This window comes from Cariama cristata, unplaced genomic scaffold (assembly GCF_000690535.1).
Source record: "Cariama cristata isolate BGI_N322 unplaced genomic scaffold, ASM69053v1 scaffold6691, whole genome shotgun sequence".
Lineage (NCBI taxonomy): Eukaryota > Metazoa > Chordata > Aves > Cariamiformes > Cariamidae > Cariama > Cariama cristata.
Window position 1 is genome coordinate 1 of NW_009598586.1, and position 22,233 is coordinate 22,233.

Consider the following 22,233-nt stretch of genomic DNA (forward strand, 5'->3'; position numbering starts at 1 on the left):
TTCTTCTATTTCCTCCTTTGGTGTCCTAGTGACCTCTGGCAGAACTGGGCAGTTGAATCTGTATTGCATCCCACTGCTTCCTCATGTATCCAGCCTCGGTTCTGCATCAAAATGCCTGCGGATCTGCAGAAGCAGCTGGAACCATGGACAAGAGAAAGTTTGGAGTTTGGCACCTTCCAGCAGCACGCTGGCTAGTGTCTGACAAGCTCACTGGGGCCCCTCTGCCCTTATCTTCATGGCTTTTTGGTGCATGTTTGTCCCTGTAGGAAATGGCATTTCATTTGAAGCACCAGCTCCTAGAATCTGTTAGCATATAGCATTAGCTGTCTACACTTGAAAATTTAAAAAGAGTAAATCTCCTTCAGTATTTTAGAGAAACTCAAAATGAAGAAAACAAAGAAAAAGAGTTGTTAAGTTTGTTATTTTTAAAATCTCATGATTTGGGGACTGAGTTTTAAGGGCAAAGAACGCTAGAACTGCTGCAGTGCTTCTAATATGCACATATTAAAAAGTACATCAGCCCTTTCCTGGCTGTGCAATAGCTGGATTTGTGGAGAGAGAGCTCATTGTTCAAACAGAAAGCATTGCAAATACCGCACTAAATCCAAATGCAGCAGTGCAAGACTGCAGATAAAAGGAGAACTTTCTCGTGTTTTTACCCTGGTAAAAGAGAAATTACAGCCCTGACTAACCTGGAGAGAGAACTTTCTCGTGTTTTTACCCTGGTGATAGAGAAATTACAGCCCTGACTAACCTGGAGGACTAAGATGCATTATATAGGTGTAAAGTTCTATATATGTCTGTGATGGGAGGTGGAGATGGCCATCCTGCTCACGTCTAGCAGAGTAATGCAAAAAGAAATTTCTTAGCTAGAATTTGGAGTCGCCTCTTTCTTTGAAAACTAAACCCGTCTACACTAGAGCCATTAATTTTGACATGAGCCTCTCTCTGGGGATGATCACAGCTTTTATCCTTAGAGGGAGGAGAAGCCCCCACTATTTAGGGGGATGAAGACCAAGGGAGATGGAGTACAACAGGTGGGAATGAGGGAGCATGGCCTAAGCATCATCCAAAAGTGTGTGACCACTCCAACCATCCAGTCCCTCTGTGTACCCCTCAGGAGGTCTGGCTAAAAGCTCACCTTCTCCCAGAGCAGTCATTTCTGCATGACCCAGCTAGGGACAACCTCAGCTGTAGTCATCTCCATGGGAGACATCTGAACAAAGACAGGAGGAATGCTGAATATCTTGAATATCACAGCAATGCCATGCTGGGCCTCAGTGGAGGCCCCATGGGAGCTGGTGCAGGTCAAAATATCAGATCTCTAAAGTAAGAGCAGGGTTTGGTCCTCTGACTCTCCTAAACACTCCCTGCTATATCCTTGGGCAAGTCTCCCAGCCTCTTCATCTCTCCATTCCCTGAAACAGGCTCCCATGGGAAAGGTAAAGATAAATGGATATAACTGCTTGTGAGGCAGGCCGATAGGCAAGCAGTGCGGCCACGGAGCTAAAAAAGTTGGAATTGGTTCAAGCTGAATATGTATAGCTCCTTCACATACTCCGACACACTCACGTTTGGTGATGGCCTTGTCCTGGGATGCAGGAATGGGTGTGGACTCTGTGCCGCATCGGCAGGACAGTGGTTTCAGGTCACTGCCTGATGTGTTACTCTCATCCAGGTTCAAAGTCCATTTCAGCCATGAAAGAGGTGGAAATGTGCACTTTTTCTCCCTGAACCAAAAGGGCATGATGTTAAGTTTTGGGGGACCAGGGCAGGGGTTGACGGGGGAATCGGTGTGGAGATGGCAGAGGCGCCTGGCAGAGCCCTTGGCAAGCGATGCTTGCGCTCCAGGCTGGCCATGCCCTCACGTCTTTGGCACATAGCTCACCAAACACGTCTGTCCCTGTTTCAGATGAGAGGACGCGGTCATTTTTAGACACATCAGACAACACTAGCCACATACTTCGCCAAGGACGAGGGAGGTCCTCTGCACCCTCCGTGAAGGAGCTGTCGGCTCTCTATCTCTCCCAGACAGCTGCTGCTGCTGCTCACGCCGGCAGCCCCGCGCAGCCGGTAAGCACCGCGTGTTGCCATCCTCCCCCTCACAAATCACCAGCGGCATCCGAACAATGTCCCGTCCCAACAAGCGGTTGTAAGAGGACGAGAGAGAACATGTCTGGTTTTGTAAATCTGAAGAAACACAGCATTTGGTTTTCCAAAAACTACCAGCTTTCCCTTGTCATTTGCAAATATTGTACAAATGTTATCAGAGGTGTTGATGTGTACGGATATGATGCATAAGTTGCGTATGTGTACACACACATATGTAGACAGTATATTCACACATACCAAACACGTACGTCTACATCCACTAGCCCACACAGTTTATTCATACATAAGATTTCCACTTTATTTGCATGTGTATATATATACACACTCACATCCATGGAGGAAACATTCGGTACACAGCAATACATACATCTCCATGATAGATCCGTTCCAACACACGCACATATATATGTCACACTCAGTGACAACTTCACAGTGCAACCTCCCTGTCTTCCTCTGTTTACAGCCCTTGGTCTGGGATCCAGGGATTTAATCACCCACTCCAGGCTGATTATTGGGTTGTAAGATAATTCGGGTTATAAGGGTTATGAGGCTCTGAGCTACATTTTTCCCATTTCCCCAGGTCCACTGGTGATCCAGGAGTAACACGGGATGTGATTTCACACCTGGACCTTTCCTACAGGCGCACCCCTCCCACCCTCGACCTTTTGCAGGGTCCCTGTCCAGTGATGGAGCCTCTCAAGCACGTATCAGGGCTCCGTACTGGAGGGGTCCAGACTGAAGGGGTCCCAGTTGAAAATAAATGAGTGGAGACTGTAATTGGAAAATCACAGCTGGTTAGAAGCTAAGAAAAGGAAAACAGAAAAGCAATTTCAAAACAATTAATTACGCAATCCATAATGCAATTACAAATGTAGATCAGTTTTATTTTTAAACTACTGAAGTATAAAAAAAATATAGGCTAAATCGAACTTTGGAGAAACCAGTGCTTGTTTTGTTTTTCCCTCAACTCTAAACAAATGTGTTAGGGGTTTTGTTTGTTAACTGATACTTTTGGAAACAAGTATTTCTAATCAATCCTTGTTTTTCCCAGCTGTACGTAACTGCCAGCGAACCAAAAAAAACCCTCACCTGTAAAGGTTTTCTGATCTCTGTAGCTGAGAGAGAGAAAGAGAGAGAGAGAACGTGTCTTTTCATATGCAGTTTGATGTCATTTCTCCTCGTGTCTTTTCCAGAGTACTGTGAAGGACAACTCCATTCACTCTCCTCGCAGACAGAAAAAAAACAAGGTAAGAAATGTTCAAGATAAGCACCGTTATCTAACCAAATATTTGTGGACTGTAGTGGAGTGTGATTTAAATACCCACACAAGGCAGCGAGGAGCGTTTTCGTACTGAATATAGCTGTCAGCTGCTCAGTCGCCCTTCCCCACGTTCAGAAGTTCTTCACAGATCACCAAAAAAACCCTTATTTTTAAAAGTGCATGCAAAGTGTGATGGCTCATGTGAAAGATTTGCATTTTACACTTGCTGCGAAATATGCTGATTTTGGTATTCTGTTCTTTTTTTTTTTTTTTAACTAATGTTCAAGACTTATTTTTAGCCAGAACAATCTGCCTGTAACAGAGTGAAATAACACCGCGCGCCATTGCTTTGAGCAACAACTAATAATATTCCAGGCATAACTCTACAGACGTAACTCCACAGGCATGCCAAGGGTCAGCAGATCTGCTTACTGAAAGGAAAGCCACCAGGATTACAGTCTCTTTTAGATAATGATTATAGGCCTCTGCTACCTTCCCTTTGGATAAATGCCAAGCTAATGTAGGTTGCAGGTATTCAGTTCAGCATTCGGTGCCCAGGATTCCCAAGCTAAGGAGAAAAAAATACAGAAAATGAGGCTCAAAGGTAGGCTAAACAACCACAGTCCAACCCAGCATGACTGCACTCTCTGTTCGCTTCTGTACCGACACCGCTGTGAATTTGAGCCGAGCTCAGGCTGACTGAGTCTAAACAGGTCTAACTTTTGCTGGCTATGGGTGTTACCCCAACCTCTGGTGCCTCAGCCTTGCTCTTTCCTCCTAACAGAGCACAGATTTTGACCTGCTAATTCCAGCAGTTTGTAAATCTTAGTTAGCCTCTTGCCTGTACAAGTCTGCAAGTCAGAAAAGCTTTATTTAAGTCTCTTAATTGTATAACTGTGCATCTATTCTTATGGAAATAATGACGTGGCGTACATTTGTGAGTCCAACAGAAGAAATCATAGATCAAACAAACATCCTTCCCCAAGCCCTCGCTCCTGTGCAGCAGGCAGCCTATGGTGCTACCAAAAGCCCATCATTCTCGCCCGCTACCCAAAAATAGTCTGTCCTCATCAGCTCAGTTTGACACTTCTGTTTGGTTCCCTCTCCCCATTTGCTTCTTGAGACCTCTTCACAAATAGCTCCTTGGCTTTCTCCTGCACCCATATCCTATGTTCCCAGACTCCCTGTAGGTCCTCACACTGCCCTAGACACTGGGGAGCAGGAGGGAGAAGTTAACTTTTAGCTCGCTGCTCTAAGACAGCCTTTCTTCACATTATTTTTGTGGTCACTCTCTCTTGCTGACACAGTCCAAATTGGGCATCGCTGTTACGCTGTAGCTGGAGTGAACCCTGGGGACTGCAGACTAACCACCACACATGCCTGGATTAGAGACCTCGCTTTAGGGCGCGTTGCTGTGGAACCAGAGCTAACACCAAGTCTGAAGCGTGTGCAGTGGTGTGATGCTTTGGAGTGCTGTGTGCTACTGAACCAGAGGTATGGAGCTTAGTAGGTGCATGGATTTCCCTTGTTGGCTGGCTTTTTCCTTTGCCGTTCTCACTGTTAATGGCCATGGGGTTGGGGGCAGGGGGTAAGAGATGACGCTGACATTTAAAACTGTTTCCCTAAAGATGTCGGAAGCTCAGAAACCATCTAAAGTTGCCATCAAGAAAATGGAAGACGACTTACCTCCCCCTCCCGCCATTGGCTCAGTCCAGGTCGTCCCTCCAGGGAGCCAGGATCTCAACCCACTCCCTGTTCCTCCTCCAAAGCAAGCCTTCTCCAAGTTCTACCAGCAGCGTCAAGTGAACGAGCTAAAGAGGCTCTACAGACACATGCATCCTGAGCTCAGGAAGAACTTGGAAGAAGCTGTGACTGAGGACCTGGCAGAAATGCTTAAGGCTGAAGATCCCAACGCACAGGCATCTGTGAACCTGGACAAAGTTCTTCCAGGAGAGGTTCAGTCCATGCGCTGGATTTTTGAGAATTGGGCCCTTGACTCCATTGGGGACCATCAAGCCACAAAGAAGCTGGCAGAAGAAGAGGTCATTCCCGGCGGGGATGTGAAAAGTACTTCCCTGAAGTTTGAAAACCAGTCAATCAATGGGGACAGTCTGTCAACATCAGCCAAGATAAAAGAAACAGACCTTGCCAGAGGGGATGTGCATACTGCCCGGTGGCTGTTTGAAACCCAACCACTGGATTCATTAAACAAACTGTATTCGGATGAAACTGAAGTGCAGGAGGCGGTTCTTAAGGACCCAGTCCAGGGAGGTGATGTGAAAGGTGCCAGACAGCTCTTTGAAGCACATTCCTTGGATGCTATAGGACGCTGCTGCTCAGTGGAGGAGAAGAGCATCCTACAGCTCAAGTCAGAAATCCAGGAGCTAAAAGGTGATGTTAAGAAGACTGTCAGGCTCTTCCAAACAGAGCCTCTCTGTGCCATCAGAGACAAAACCGGGAATATCCATGAAATCAAGTCCGTCTGCCGAGAAGAAATTCAAAGCAATGCAGTCAGAACAGCTCGCTGGCTGTTTGAGACTCAGCCCCTGGATACCATCAACAAGGACACTTCCAAGGTGCAAATAATCCGTGGGATTTCACTGGAAGAAATTGGAAGGCCAGATGTCAGTGGAGCAAGGTGGATATTTGAAACTCAGCCTCTGGATGCCATCAGAGAAATCACCGTTGAAGAACAGGATTTCAAGGCTTCAACGGATTTTGTCACAGGGGCAGATGTCAGTAAGCAGCGAATGCTCTTTGAGACCCAGACACTTGATTCTCTGAAAGGAGAAGCTTCAGAAAGCATTGTAGCCAAAGAACAAGTCATTGGAGGTGATGTGAAATCTACACTCTGGCTATTCGAAACCCAGCCAATGGAAACCCTGAAAGACAATTTTGAGGTGGGACGTTTAAAGAAAGTAGAGCTTTCAGCAGAGGAGAAGGGAGATGTGAAGCAAAGAAAACATGTATTTGAGACCTGTCCCCTTGGCAGCATCTCCAAGGCATTTGAGGAAGAAATTCCAGCCACCAGCATGGAAGAGGTAGTGAAAGGGGATGTGAAGTCTTTCAAGACCCTGTTTGAGACTCTCCCTTTAGACAGCATTAAGCAGGCTGATGCTGAGCCTGTCATCAAAGAAGAGGAGAAGATTCCAGCTGGCAACGTCAAAGCCAACCAAATCCTTTTTGAGACAACACCTCTGTATGCCATTAAGGATAGCTTTGGCAATTTCCATGAAGTCACCTCTGTAAGCAGAGAGCAAATCATCAGTGGTGATGTCAAGAACTACAAATGGATGTTTGAAACCAGGCCCCTGGACCAGTTTGATGAGAGCACCAAGAAAGTAGACATAATACGGGGGATCACAAAACAAGAGGTGGTGGCTGGTGATGTCAGAACAGCCAAGTGGCTCTTTGAAACGCAGCCCATGGATGTCATTCATCACCAAGCCATGCAAGGTGAGGAGCATCCCTCGGTGAAGCGGGAGATCTCCCAGCGGGGGGATGTGAAGACCTGCAGGTGGCTTTTTGAGACCCAGCCCATGCACACCCTGTACGAGAAGGTTGAGAAGAAGCAGGAGGAGGATGTCAGTGTGCCCCAAGCTGATGTGAAGTCATACACATGGATGTTTGAGACTCAGCCTCTGGACTCCCTGAAAGGCCAGGAAGAGCAGTATCTACAAGTCAGTAAGGCATACAGCCAGGACGAATTACAGGGTGTTGATGTCAAAACTGTCCGGCACCTATTTGAGACCGAACCCTTGAGCAGCGGTGCTGTCGGTGAAGCTGACCGAAAAAAAGCCATGCGGTACTCCAGTCGTGTGGAGATACAGTCTGGGGAAGTGTCCAGAGTGAAGGAGTTCTTTGAAGCTAAGCCTTTGGATACGTCCACCAAACCAACATCCCAGAAGGATGAAGGAACAATTGAAGCCGGATCTGTGCACAAGTTCACTTGGCTCTTTGAGAACTACCCCATGGATTCGCTGAAGGACAGCTCTGAGGGCATCCAGGAAATCCCTCCAGAGAAGGATACCAAGGGGGGAGATGTTGGAGGCAAAAGGTTTGTATTTGAGACCTATTCCCTTGACCAAATCCATGACAAAGTGGATGAGACAGAGCTCCGGAAGATCCAGAAAGACACCACGAGCAAAGCTAATGTCAAGTCCTGCACAATGCTCTTTGAAAGCCAACCCTTATACGCTATCCAGGACAAAGAGGGTGGATACCATGAGGTCACCTCAGTGCAGAAAGAAGAAATCTTGAAAGGTGATATGAAAGGGGCCCGGTGGTTGTTTGAAACTAAGCCCCTGGATCAGATCAAGAAGGAAGAAGAGGTGTTTGTGATTAGGGCTGTCACTCAAGAGGACATCAAGAAAGGAGACGTCCAGGCAGCCCGGTGGAGGTTTGAGACAGAGCCTCTTGACTCCTTCTCAGGGGGTAAGATGTCTGTGCCCAGAACAGTAGTTGATGTGCAGAAGGGAGATGTTCAGTCCAACAAGCAGCTCTTTGAGTCCCAGCAAGTGGGTCAGAAGAAGTACGTGAGGATGGTCAGTGTCAGTGATGTTCAGCGGGGTGATGTGAGGACATCCACTTGGCTTTTTGAAAACCAGCCTGTGGACTCCCTGTATGGGGATGCAGAGAGAAGCTCATCTATCAGTACAGTGCAGAGAGAGGACAACCAGAAAGGAGATGTAAAACGTTGCACCTGGTTGTTTGAAACCCAGCCAATGGACACCCTTAAGGACCCAGAGGTGACAGCCAGTGCTGGGACCCAAGAAGCAATCCCTCGTGCAGATGTGAAAAGTACAACGTGGCTCTTTGAGAGTACACCCTTGGATAAATTTAGTGCTTCTGAAGGTAGTATAGAAACAGAACGGAAAGAAAGGACGATGAAGGAGACTTTAGAGACGCTCTGCACTTGCCAGGCTATTCAGCATGATGGGATCCTCATTGAAGCCAATGATATGGAGAGTGTGAAGATGGTGAAGTACCAGCTTAGCAGCCCAGGTTCTCCAGAGATCCTGAAAGAGGAGATAGTGGGAGGCCATCTGCAAAGGATCATGCTGCAGCTCCTGCACAGAACCAATGTGGAAGCACAGAGTTTGCTGGTGGAGGAGGACAGAGAGGGTAAGATCAAAGTAAGCCCATTGCAGCTACTGGACCAGAGTGAAGCCGTTAAAGGCAAAGAGGACTTGAGCGGAAATGTAGCTAAGGCTTTACAGGGTCTCCTCAGTCAAGACGCTTCCATCAAAAAGGGGATAGTCTTACAAGAAACAAAGTCAGGATCAGTGAAGATGACTCTCTACTCCCTCCTGTTCCATTCTGTCCAGCAGAAAGTTGTCAAGGGGGATGTGAAGTCAACGATAGGGAACCTGTTGGCTTCTTCTCAAGAGCAGAAAGCAACAGCAACCATTAAGCGTGAGGACAATGAGAAGGGAAATGTCCAGCTTTTTGCCAGCTGCATTGAGAAGGGAGATTTAGACTATCTGAAGAACCTCCAGCAGGAGTCAGAGATACAATCCCTCATCTCTTCCCAAGCAGAGCAGGGAGCAGATGAGAGTGCCACACGGGTTGTGCAGGGGACTAAGATACATATCTTACCAAATAAAGAACGAATCGAAAAAATAATTGCAGAGGGTGAGGCGATGGCTATGGAGGGAGCAAAAAATGTGTTCGCGTATGAAAGCATGGGCAAAGAGGGTGCATTAGAGAGAGAGGCTGTGCATGCAGCAGGTGTGACGGGCACCACTGTGCAATGTCTTGGGAAGCCCCTGCCCACAGTGGTGGGAAAGGAAGAAATTCTGTCGGGAGGGCTTAAAGTGACTACGAAGTCAATCCAAAGAGTTGCAGATGTCAGCAAGCAGGTAGAGAAAGAAGAAGCCACCGCTGCCAGTTTGAAGGAACCCAAAGTTATGACGCAAGGTAAATTTCAAACCCACATGATTGCTCAGAGGGGAGAAGTGGCTGGGAAACAGCAGGGTTTGGTGACTGGAGGAGCCAGCCACATGCAGCCAGAAGAAAAGGTCCTTGGGAGTGATCTTCAGGCCGCAATGCAAAGCCTGAGGATAGCAACAGCAGAAGCAAAAAACATTCAAGATCATGTCCAGAACAAGTTACAGAGGAACAGGGAGGAGGTCCACGTGGCCTGCAGGCAGCAGGCAGCCAGCACACAGGGGACAGTGACCCTTCAGTCAACCCTACGCCAACAAGACTCTGCATCCACCACGCAGGAGAGCACCAGCACGACCATCAGGACCACCACCACTAGAGTCCAGGAGACATCCAAGACCCACACAAGCATGTCTCAGAAGAGCGTAGCATCACACAAAAAGGTCAGTGCTTCAGAGGAAGTACAGGGAGGACAACTGTTGAGCCAGGAAAGCCAAGTTGTGCCTAGTAGAGATTTTAGCATTAAGGATGGCCTTTATACTGCCACACCCGTGAAAACCTATATAAACCCTTTTGTTGAGTCTGATTACAAAGAGCAATCAGTGCAAGAAGAAAGAGATGTTATTGTCAGAGGGGATGTACAGACAGCTATCAGAGCACTGCAAAGTGCTGCCACAGAACAGCGCCTGGTAGAAAAGGAGGATGTTGTCCGAGGTAATTTAAAAGCCACACTTCAGTCGCTGGAAAAGTCTAACGTTAATGTCTCCAGAGGGGATTTTAAAGCCGCTATGATATACAGAAATGCAGGGCAGTCCTATTCTGTGTGTAAAAAGAAAAATGAGACTCAAGTCGTTAGTAACCAGACTGCTGTAGTGGCTTCAGGGTCGCAGGCTGATAATGACTTTCCTCCTCCTCCCTCAGTTGCTGTGATGAAAGTAGAGCATTGCCCACCCTCAACTAAAGCAACAGGAGAAGGTGCCCTTCCACTACCAACCAGCAAAGACGAAGCCCCAGGATGTTCTGCACCACTCCAGACCCCTCTTCTTGCCCTCCCTTCTCTGTCCTGCAAACCCAGTGATCAGAGTCCTGCAGAGAAGCCCAAGACTCCTCCAAAACCAGAAATTACTGCCCCATCCAGAAAAAAACCCGTTCCCCCTCCAAAACCTGAGCACCTCTTACACGAGGCACATTCTGGCTCTGCAAATAACAGCACAAGCAGATCAACCAAACCCATCCCTCCACCCCTGCCTCCGAAACCTGCAGGTCTGAGGGAGGTCAGCAAGCCAAAGCCTCCCCCGACAGAGCTGGGATTAAGCTGCATGGAAGTATGTGAACAATCAGGTCATGGGGAGGTTCAGGCAAAATGCTGTGCTTCAGAAACATCAGTGAACAAGCCTGTCACAGTTCAGGGTACGAGCCCTGATGGAAAGCTGCCAAAAAACACTGCCAAAACCCCTCTTCAAATGGCAGAGGAAAGGTATAAGGCCAGCAAAGGAGGACAAGGAAAGGTGGACTCAGACAGTGCTAAGACTTCAAAGATAATAAAAAATGGAGTGGTTAGTTCTGAAGTAGAGCAGGGATCGATGAGCGGGAAAGCAGCAGCTCCAAGAAGGTGCCCAGGTGAGGTGGTTCAGAGGCACATAGAGCTGTGCCAAGACAAGAACGGGTGCTCTTCAGCATCACATCCAACCTGTCCTGGTAGAGCACAGAAACTTAATGTGCCAGGACAGACTGAGCCAAGCACCTCCCCTGTGGGCTGCATCACTCCTCCAAGGAGAGGAGACGACGTTGCACAAAATGCCTCATCCAAGGTGGAAAGGGAAAGTGTGTCTAATTCTTATGGATCGTGGGATAGTCAGAGAGTGGTGCAGCAGGTGAATGAGAGGAGGCAAATGTGTCATTCAATGTCCTTCCACCAGCAGCCAACGAATTCCTTTGAGGAGCAACAGCAAGGGAATAGTAGGCAATTGAAATGTACTGATGGGGAGACAGAGACACCTGCCCAGGAGAAGCCAGCAGTTGTTATGAGAGAAAAAAACAAGAGAGAAACAGAAGATGAGCGTCGGAAGAGGTTGTCAGTACACAAAGAGGAGATCATGAAAGGCAATGTCAAGGAGGCTATGGAGATCTTTGAGAACCTCAGGAGACAGGAGGAACTGCAAGAGATCTTGACTCGGGTGAGGGAGTTTGAGGAGGAGACAAGCAAAGTGGACGTGAAAGCTCTGAAGAGCTTCTTTGAGAAGGTCCCTGACTGGGTTGTACGTCAGAAGGCCCACCAGGCCAAGGAACAGGACAGGACAAGGGAGGACACTGACAGTGTCTCCTCAGTGGAGCTGGTTTTCGGGGACCTGGAACGAGCAAGTGCTGAGATTATCCACCTGAAGGAGCAGACACTTGCCCGGCTCCTGGACATTGAGGAGGCCATCAAGAAAGCTCTTTATTCTGTCTCCAGTCTGAAGTCTGAGTCAGACATCGCTGGGCTCTCAGGGCTCTTCAAGGAGTCTCTGGGGAACACCCAAAGCTCTGTGAGCAGCAGCAATATCCGTAAAATCAGTATTGTATCAAGCAAAGCCAAGCAGGAGGGAGTCACATTGGAGACAGGGGAAGCAGCATCTGTGGAAGGTGCAAAGATGGCAGAAAAAAACGAGGCAACCAAGGCAGAGCTAGAGGTCCCCTGCCTCGTTCAGTCTCGTGTCAGCTCTCCCTCCTCACCTTCCTACATCTCCATTGAGTCTGCTGCCAGGAAACCAGCAGAATCACCCAGGACGACACATTCCCCCTGGGACGTCCCTTCACCGGACTGTCTTGACACTCCAGGAAAGAAGGATACTTTTGCTCAGGACAGCTTTAGCTCCTTTAACCATCCTTCACCAGGGTCTACTGGGCATGACGTGACCCCCTTTGAGAAGAGACCAGAGCCTGTCCAAACAAAAGTTGGGCTGAGCTCAATGAAACAACACACCTTTGGCAATGCCAACCATCCCCTCAGTGAGAAAGAGAGGTGCCCTCTGGACATCTCCAAAGGTAGCTGCCACTGTGGGATGAAAGGAGGTTTTTCAGACTACTCGTCCCTGAATGTCCCCAGCCCACAAAATCCACGGAGGCAGAAAAGCATCTTGGAGCTGCAGACAGGGCCCGATGGGTCCAAGCTCTATGGAGCCACTCGGACTGTCATGGAGCAATACGAGGAAATGGACCAGTTTGGAAACAAAATCATCACTTCTTCCACCACAGTCACCAAGCAATCTGAGACACAAACAGCTTCCACATGCGATGTCGTCTCTCATCCCCAATATGAGGTATCTGCCTCACCTGTGTTTCAGAGGTACTTGAAGAGCCCAGGAGAGAACTTCCACACCAACGGCAGTTTTCAGGAGCCAGGAGTGGTCTTTGTCACCTTTGGCAACTCCAAGCCAAAGAAATAAGAGATTCTGGAGACCAAGAAAGAACTATATAAGACAAAAAAGAAAGGCCACATTAAAAAAAATTTCCTGGTTTATCCACGTTACACACAGGGATTCATCTGCACCCTAAGGACTTCTCAGGGTCATCGTCTTGGTGTTTGCATACAGATAGGACAAATGCAGTCTGCTTTGACACTGGAGGAGAACAGCCCTCACCTGGTCAGCCCAACAGACTTGGTGCTGCACCACAACCCAGAGCCCTGACACTTTTAGAAGCACAAGGGAAAAAATCCATCCATGGGCATCTTAGAGTAGCTTCTTCCCCCTAGAGCGTTTGGGCATGAGGGAGGCGGGGCATGTTGTATCGGGCTTCTCTGAACTAATGCAGAAGAAAGGATAGGTAGGATCAATTAAAGATCCAGCCAATCTGGTCATTGACAAACAAACACCTTTATGCTACCTTCTTTTTCTATTGTCAATACAGACTTTTCAAGAAGGGCATCCTAAACACATATATATACACGTGCTTATATTGATGGGTGGGTTGAATAGGTTTTCTCTTAGCCATTAACAAAAGAAAAGGAAAACAAAAATCTCAAATTGCTTTCACTATTGGGGTTGGGGGAGGTATTTGTCAGTTTATTTTTTCAGTTCCTGGAAAGTGCTCAATGCTACTGAAAATCGTCAAGCCAAGACCTACAGCAATTATCAGTGCCGTTCCCCCAAAGAAAGATGCTATGAAAGATTCTCTACTTGAGACAGAATGGTTACTGCTTTCCTTTCTTTATTTTTAAAATTGTAATTTATTATTCAATATATACAAAAGCCTTATTTTAGATTTTCCATGCTTTCATACATGTTTACTGTTTAAATTCATTTTGAGACTTTGTAAAGCAATTTTCTTTTTATTATGACTTTGTTTTGTACATTCTCAACTCAAGATTTTAGATATTTCGTGGCTTTTTTTTTTTTATCTTCTATTGCTGCGTTCTGAAGGTAAACATTACCTCTAAAAATACTTTGGTCTGGTTGAGTTTCTTTTGTTGAGTGCTTATTTCCTTTCAAAATACCTAGAAATCATCTGTCAATGTACCAGTAGAACCACATATTGAGAGCACTCTAAATCACTGGAGGGATTTAGTCTACATCTTCTCTACAATGTGGGTGGATTATCAGCCCTGCACCAAGCAGCGTTCATACTCTCGTCTGAAAACTGAGTTGAGTCCAGGGTGATACAAACCACGCAATCCAGGACCCCGAGTAGGTGTGTGGAGACTGGGTAGGATGTATACACCAAGAAAGATCTGAACACTTGCCTGTACCCATTCCCTCCGTGTGAGAAGGCACCTGAGGTGTTGTGCCTCCATAAGCCTTACAAGGAGGGGCAGTTGATGAACCAGCCATTACTCAGTGCTGTCCCTCAGCTCACATCACAGGTTGGCCTCAGTTTGAGAGTGAGGAGAGCAAAAAGGAGTTTGCTCCAGGCGTGTGAGAATCCTACAGCACGACCGTATCGTTTCTCAGGGAGCTGTGTCCTACGGCCTGGCTCAGACTTAGGCTACCAATCCCTGGGTCTGACTGTAGACCCTCTGGTTGATCTATGGCAAGCCATCTCGTCTCTCAGTGCATCAGTTTGCCTTTCTGCAGAATGGGAAGGTAACCTCATACAAAAAAATTAGTAAGATGTTATGGTTTATATTTGCTTTTTTCCTCTGAGCAAAAAGAGCCCACACTGATGAAAGAAGAGCAGGACACTGGGGAGGAAGGGATTGTTTCAGAGTCTACCACTCCATATCTCTGAGTCCATAGCTAGGTTTTCAAATAGCAGATATCACCTCACATCATGCAACATCTTGTCCAAGGTGTTGTAGACCAGGTAGGAGTTCTGCTTCCTCCTTGAAAAACAGGTACATACTCAGAGCTCATTGGTTTACCTCCAGGACCCCATAAATTTGAAAGTAAGAAAAGTAAGAGCATCGTTTTCAGTTCCACCAAAGAATACACCAAAGGTTGAGGTAGAAGAGCAGATCATCATAAACTGAGCATATCTGGTTTCAGGGAATCAGAAAGAATAGCTGCTTGGACCTTCCCAACTGTTTTAGTAGGACCAGTTGCAGAAACAAGGGAGAGTTAGTAACCTGGAGCTCCTCTTCAAAATTTTTCCAACACTGCTTTCTTACCCTTGTTTGTTTATTATCTTAGCTTGTTTCAGGATACCCATAACACGTCTGTTTAATTTCTTTTTAAGGACAGCTGTGGAGCAGTTTTAGTAAGCTGCAAACAGGTTGCTTGGGCAATGAAAATGGTACCACAGGAACTCAAATAAACCCAAATATCCTGCACTGCCAGTGCTTAAAGATACCGATCTTATTGTTTGTGTTTCTGGTTTTACAGGGTTTCTAAATGTCTCAATGAGCCATTCATGAGGCTAAGATCATTTAAGATGTGTTTCTTTCATGGTATTTCCATCAGCTGGGAACTGAACTATCATGAAGGGATAGATGCTGCATTATTTCAGCATCATACATGGCTCCTTGAAGAACTGAAAGAGCTGGAGAAAAAAACAAATGCAAAGATTTGAAACTCAAATACAAGCTGAAGGATCAGCTCATATTCTCCATGCTTCAGACCTTGCAATAATAAACCAGCAGAGCACATACAGACTTTCAAATCCCAGATGAGTTGTCACAGTTTTTCTGTGATCTTTGGATACAAGACATGACATTGTTCACCATTCTTTGCCCTAGTGTGTCACTGCTTTCTCACATAGCGCTAGGTAGATATTTTCAAGAGCAAACTGGCTGGGAGAATTACCTGGACCAATGGACAGAGGACAGATGGCCTTGTCTTAACTGTAACTCCTTGAGTGGTCAAAGGACAAATTCAGCTACAGATTTGGGTTTTTTGCAGCAGTAGACATGAAATATGCCACATCTGAAGTGCCTACATCAAATACTACCCTTCCCAGCTCCATTTCAGCAACTGGTCTGTCTGAGGAGCCTCAGTCTTAGGTCAGAAAGCTTTGTGCTCACCATCTTCTCCACCTATCAATAACACAGGCATTTTCAGGGTGACCCTCCTACTATAAAGATTTCAATTCACCTAGGGGAAAAAAAAGCAACAACTGATCAGCCATAAGCCAGCTGTAACTTTCAGCATGGCAGTAATCAGCAGTGTGCTAGAAGAGCCTTCCAGGAACACTCTGTAACTGCTTTTCGCAGAATTCGCAAGATAATTTCCTTGCCCATAGTGCCATTCAATTGCCTCTAACCACCTCTCTATCTTCCAAACCATTAGGAAGGCTTATTGCTGGGGCTGATAAAAATACCTCTGAAAAGCAAGAGTATTTGTCATGCATTAGACAGTGAGCACCTAAAATAAATCCCCTGGTGAAAGAGACCTGCATCCCCTATAAAAGATTATCCCATTTTGGAAACACATTCCAGAAGTACATACATTCATTCTCAGATAAGAGTAGAGAGATGTTGCTTGTTTGCTAAACAGCTCTGCTTCCTTCCTCGGTCTTGATTAAAGGAAAGAATTATACAACAGAGACACGTCAACAGTTACTCTCTTCTTTGCCAGGACACACATCTTCGTGCTGTATGAGAGGTCATCACTGTCAGAGGAAATGCCTGCCAGGGTATCTAGATGTAGCCGTGATCTGTACTGCCAGATACAGCAAAGTTGATCCATTGGCTGAGATTTATTATCGCCAGGACTGTCACTTTGCTCCATTGCCACAGGTGACACTGTGTTCTTGCAGCTGCCCATCACCGCTCACTGTTCCTTACCAAATAGCCTGCTCGTTTCCTCCAGTGAAATGACATCCATGCCAAAGGTGCAGAGCTTCAGTTTCTCTTGGAGAAATCTGCTAACATGGCATCACTTGCCATCTGGTTTTCGCTACCATTTTCCACTTGAAGGATCTATCTCATCTTCACACGCAAGCGTATTTCTGCTTCACCTTCACCAGCACTGCCCTCCCATTGGCATCAGCACAGTTCTGTAGTTACACTCGTGAAACCCGTCTTGCCTAAGTGACAGATTTTGTCCAACTACATGGGTCCGTTTTAGGGTAGATGTATCACCTTCTAGGTTCCCTTAACTGGACTTCCACTAAGTATACTGGGAGTTTAGACACCCATTATATATGTAGACACTTACAGAATTATGGTCTCCTCTCTGTAGAGGACTGGAATAGCAGAGGTATGCTGAGGCCATTGCAGACTGAAGGAAAGATATGGGTTTTGTTTGTGTACTTCTTTCTAGAGAGAGGGAAGAAAACTGAAAATGTTAAGCTCTTCTTCTTGAAAGTGTTGTCCTAGGAAAACAATGACTTGATCTTACTGGTATGTTCAGCCAAAATGAAGGTAATTAAAAATAATCGGTCCCCCAGGTGTCTGTTCCAAATAAAAGACAGAGTTCTTGTTCTCTTGTCAACTCATCTCTTGAGATACAGAAACACCTTTCATGTTTCATAGAATCACAGAATGGTTTGGTTGGAAGGGACCTTAAAGACCACCCAGTTCCAACCCCCCTGCCATGGGCAGGGACACCTTCCACCAGACCAGTTGGCACAAACCCCCATCCAGCCTGGCCTTGAACACTTCCAGGGATGGGGCACCTACAGCTTCTCTGGGCAACCTGTTGCCTCTGGTCAAAGCTAAAATCTGGCCATCAGCCCACTCCACCTAAGAGCAGAAAGTAAACTTGCCTTTTCTATGAGCTGACAACACTGCAAACCAGAGTGAGCACACATCGAACAAAAAGCTGGAGGGATTAGAGAGCATCAGCAAAATTTTATCAAATCAAACTGTGGCAAATCATCCCCAACAAAGAGGTAAAGATGCCCTCATGTGAGCGAGTATCAGTACTCAGAATGCTGACCTGGTCAGTCAGAGTTAGGTTAGGCTCAGCTGCGCTCCTTCTGGGGCTTTGGACAGCCTTGACTTGCAGATGGACTCACCAGGTAAGGTGAGCCTCTGCTTCACACCACAGTGAACAGGAGCGCACAGAGATATCCACGTTGCCACCAGCATCCTCTTGCTTACTTGACCATGCAGAGAACCTGGAGCTATTTCTGCAGCTAGGCTGATGTCCAAGCTTCTTTATTCCCTTTCTCTCTCCACTAATAAAATAGCTGGTGCTGGCAATTCTTTTCAGAGAGGTTCCCTGGGCTCTTCACATCAAGTGATGTTTGAGGAATCAGGTTCATGGCATAAACCACAGTCCACAGAGTAAACATACTGGAGTAAACCACCAGGTTTATGGAGCTGTGGAAGCTTTAATGCTGAGATGTGCTGCCTTTTTAGGGTTTGGACTATGTAGTCTGTGTGAGCAGCCATATGATATCAGTGATTTCAGGAGTGGCCCAGCCAGAGTTTTTGACTCAGAGCCTCTGAACAATGTTTCTTACCTCACTCAAAGCTTTTAAATTATTCAACTGAGTGAATCATTTGCTCTCCATCAAATTAATCATTTCTCTCATTGGGGGTCCAAGGCTGTCTTGTTTTTCTGTCCTGACTGAAAATTAATTCTGACCTATCCGAGATGACAAGTAAATTGAGTCAGACAGGAACCTGAACTCTCACAACAGATCTGCAAAAGAACATCGACAAGAAAATCCAACGCAAGCAAGAGATTCAGCAAATTAGTTTGCAGATGCACTTCCAAGTGGTCATGATTCAGAGTTATTTAACTTCCATTTCTCCTTCTTCTTCAGCCCATGTTGAAAGAAATTTGTGCCTCATGCCTGCAGCCTGTCTACTCCATGGAGCGTGTGGTCACCGACAAAGTCTGTGTGCACCGCTCATGTTTCTGCTGCCAGGTCTGCGGGAGGAAGCTGAGGTGAGTGGTAGGACCCAGGTGCATTTATTTTTAACGGCTGTCCAAGTAGTTTCCATCACAATAGTCCAAGGGTAATTCCAACAGGGCAGGCTTCAGCAAATGAGAAAGGGCAGAGAATTTCCCTGATATGATCTGCCTCTCCATCACTAGAGTCTGAAGGGTGCTCTGTCAAGTTTGTAGATAACTGTGGATCAGGAATCTGCATGGTGGTGCAAGGGTGAGCTGAAAATACAAGAAATATTTACAATTTGGGAGTGTTGATATGGAATTTGATTGGAGGAGTCGTTTAGGTGACTCGTGTTCATGGAGTCAGGTAGGTTGGAAGGTACCTCTGTAAGTCTCCACCCAGCCTCCTGCAGGTCCAAGGAGGGCAGGTAGCTCAGGAACATGTCCAGGAGAGGTGTGAATGACTCCAAGGATGGAGATTCCACAGCCTCTTGGTTGGGGTCCCTTTTTCGAGATTTAACCGTCAGTGAAAAGATTTTTTCTTATACCTCATCACAATTTCCCATGTTACAACTTGTTCCCATTGCCTCTCATCCTGTCACTGTCCACCTCCAAGAGCACTCCAACCCTGTCTTTCCTATAACCTCCCATAAAACAGACTCACACAGCAATCAGTTCCTCCCTCTTAACCTTCTCCTTATAAGATCTAGCTAACCCAGCTCTCAGCCTTTCCTCAGATGACACATGTTCCAGGCCCCTGATCACCTTGGTGGTCCTTTGCTGGACTCCTTCCAGTGTGTCAATGGTTTTCCTGCACTGAGGAGCCCAAAACTGGACAAAGTACTCCACACAAGGTCCTACAAGTGCCAAATGCAGAGGAACAGTCACTTCTTTTGACCAGCTGGCTGGGCTCTTGCTAATGCAGCCTAGGACGTAGCTGGCTTCTCTGTCACAAGGGCACATTGCTGGCTTGTTTTCAGATTCTCAGTCATTGAGACACCCTGTCTGCGAGAGTCCTCCCCATCCTCTTGGCCCCCCAGCTGTACAGACACTTTCTCTCATTATGCAGTTGTTGTCTCTTGGGAGCCCTGTGCAGTTTTACCTATGTGGTCCATGCTGTGCATACAGCGGGAGAGATGAAGTGCTGGTATGAAATCTGGCCCCGTAAATGAGAAAGAGATTGCACATAACTTGGACTACAGCTCCCAGAGGTACTGCAAGGAAATGTTTAATTTTTCACGTTTTGCTTTTTGAAAGAAAAATCAAACATATCCTCAGAAAACCAACATTACTTTTGAAAGGTTTCATTCTTCAAATCCCCTCCTTTCCCCAAAAGTTTCCACTGAAAAACAATTTTGCTGAAAATCTGTCCATCAGTGCTATGGCTTCCCTCCCACACAGCCGCTAACAGCTATGCCAATGTGTGTTTTCCAGCTTGCAAAACTATGCTGCCCTCCATGGGGTGTTTTACTGCCAAGTCCACTACAAGCAGATGGCTGGAGCTAAAAGCAGAAGTGAGACAGAAAGGCTGGAGCACCACCTAGGAGACCATCAGGTTCAGCGAGTGGCAATGGTAGGCAGAGGACCACAGCCCCAGGACTGGTATGACAGGGGCAAAACGAAGACTGAAACAAGAGAGAAACCCACGTCCTTCAATGCACAGTGCAGCTTGTGGCTGGCGGAGCGCAGCCAAGAGCCGAACAGCAGGTCTGTCCTCTTGGGGAACAAGCTCACAACGGGCTGGCCACTTTCAGAAACAGCCTTGTTGGCTGTAGATGGAAAAGCTGGAAAGGGATCACGTTCCCGGAAAAAGCCCGCACTAGGCCTGCAAACCTACCAGGCTGCGGGTAGCAGGACAGGTAGGATGATGCTCAAGGAAGAGGATGGAAAATCAGTGGTGGAGGTAGCAGTGGAGAAGGGAAGCTTCTTACCTGGTGTCACCTACACCAAGGAAAGGCAGCAAGCACATTCCTGGCCCACGACCAGAGAACAGCGAGATGGTGAGAAGATTAGGGATGGGGACACACCCAAAGGGAAGCCAGGGAGCAAGGTGTCCCAGCAAGTGGCTGCGATCCAGCAAGGCAAATCCCAGTTGAAGAGAGGACCTGCCTCTGCCTCCTCCCCTCTAGTCCTGGAGACTGTGAAGTCCCTGCCTCCTGGCTCACTTGTCCACCACACCACACATCAAAGCACTAAACCCACCAACTGGATGTACCTGGGGGGCACAGAGGGCTGCATCCTCTCTGTTGCAGAGCTCCCAGTGCAGGAAAATGAGGTTTATGGGTCTCTAAGCACACCCAATGAAGGAGGTACAATGCCTGCAATGACAGATGACAAGCCTGAACTGACCATAGCCACCCCAGCTATTGCAGGAGGCAAGCATCATCCTGGAGAGAGAATGAACAGCCCACAGCCCATCTGTGTGCCAGGAGAGGCCAAAACCAGAAATACCGCAAGTATAGAGCTCAAATGTGGAGCTGAGGGTGTTGATCTGTCTGAAAATGAAGCTGAAGAATCCCATTACCTCTCTGGTGTGTCAAGGACACCTTATGTATCTTCTGGCTCCCTGGAGCCAAGAGACCTGAGTGTATCACCTGAGATCACTGAGTTGGTGAATGCAAAATCAAAGGCAAACACCAATGAGTTCCCTGGGAAACAGGTACCAGTAACTTTGGGGAAAAATACACAGCCATCCAGCATAAGTCATTTCCCTGGAACTGAGAGCAAAGGGGCAGAATTTGAGAAGACAAAAGAAGTGAAACCGATAAGTACGTCAGAGTTTCTGGATGAGCCTGGTTCTGAGCACACATCTCAGGAAAACAAAGCAGAAAAGAGCAAAGTCACTTTGCCTGGTTTGCCAGATAAGATGGACGATCACAGTGTGTCCTGTCTACAAGAAACAGAATCTCAGGGCACATGTGGCCCACTGATAACTAACCCTTATGAGGATATTTTGAGACATGATATAAAATCATGTGGCAAGGATTTTCCAGTATCAGCAGACACACCTCTGAAAGGAACCTGTGCCACTTGGCCCTCACATGATGAAGTCAACAACTCCAAGTCAAAAGATCCCAGAGAAGTGCTTAGTGGAAATATCTTTCACATTTCTGAGAAACGAGCCAAGACATTAGACTCTTCCAATGTGAATATATCCTTGGACAAATCTGGAGGTCATCCTGTGGTTGAAGAAAAAACGGATCCGAAACTCCCAGGGGAAAGCACTGCGCGTATGTCAAGGCCTGGTGCCCAGAGCAAAGAGACCAGAAGCGGTCAAGCCTGCAGAGAGATGTTAGGTAAAGGTTTCAGGCTTGGGAAAAACCCCTTCACTACACTTTTTGGTTCTGAAGACAAAGGCAGCACTCCCAAGAAAGAAACAACGATCCAAAGGAAACCCGCTAAGCCCCAGTCAGCCCTTGTCACTTTGTTTGGTTACTCATCAGAGAAGAAGCAGAGTCAACAAGAAAAACCTGCAAGCTCCTCAGAACAAACAAATACTGATGACAGACCAGAAAAGCCCCAGAGCCTCCTCAGCTCCTCCAGCCAAGCAAAACAAGAGGCCTCCAAGAATGACCAGCTGCCACAGCCAGGAAAGATGGAGGGCTTCCCTAAACATGTCCAGGAGACCTCTGGAGGCTTCTCAGACTCTACTAAGAAGGGCAAGGAGGCTGATGTCCTGCTGTTAGCCCCTGGCACAAGCATTTCATGCGATGATAAACATGAGACAACTGAACTTGACATTCATAACCAACTGGATTTAAATAGTCAGGTTCA

At 46.9% G+C, this 22,233-nt stretch overlaps 1 protein-coding gene across 1 annotated transcript; it reads left to right on the plus strand.

The window, feature by feature from the left end:
- Positions 1-1,918: 1,918 nt before the first annotated feature.
- On the plus strand, positions 1,919-12,684 carry LOC104168679 (xin actin-binding repeat-containing protein 1). The gene is made up of 3 exons (XM_009709344.1): positions 1,919-2,073; positions 3,306-3,359; positions 5,002-12,684. The coding sequence occupies exon 3, from the start codon at positions 5,002-5,004 to the stop codon at positions 12,682-12,684; it is 7,683 nt and encodes a 2,560-aa protein (XP_009707646.1). The 5' UTR covers positions 1,919-2,073; positions 3,306-3,359.
- Positions 12,685-22,233: the final 9,549 nt, after the last annotated feature.

Excerpts from the sequence above, each read along its gene's own strand:
- LOC104168679 (XM_009709344.1), top strand. The coding sequence starts at position 5,002 with ATGTCGGAAGCTCAGAAACCATCTAAAGTTGCCATCAAGAAAATGGAA.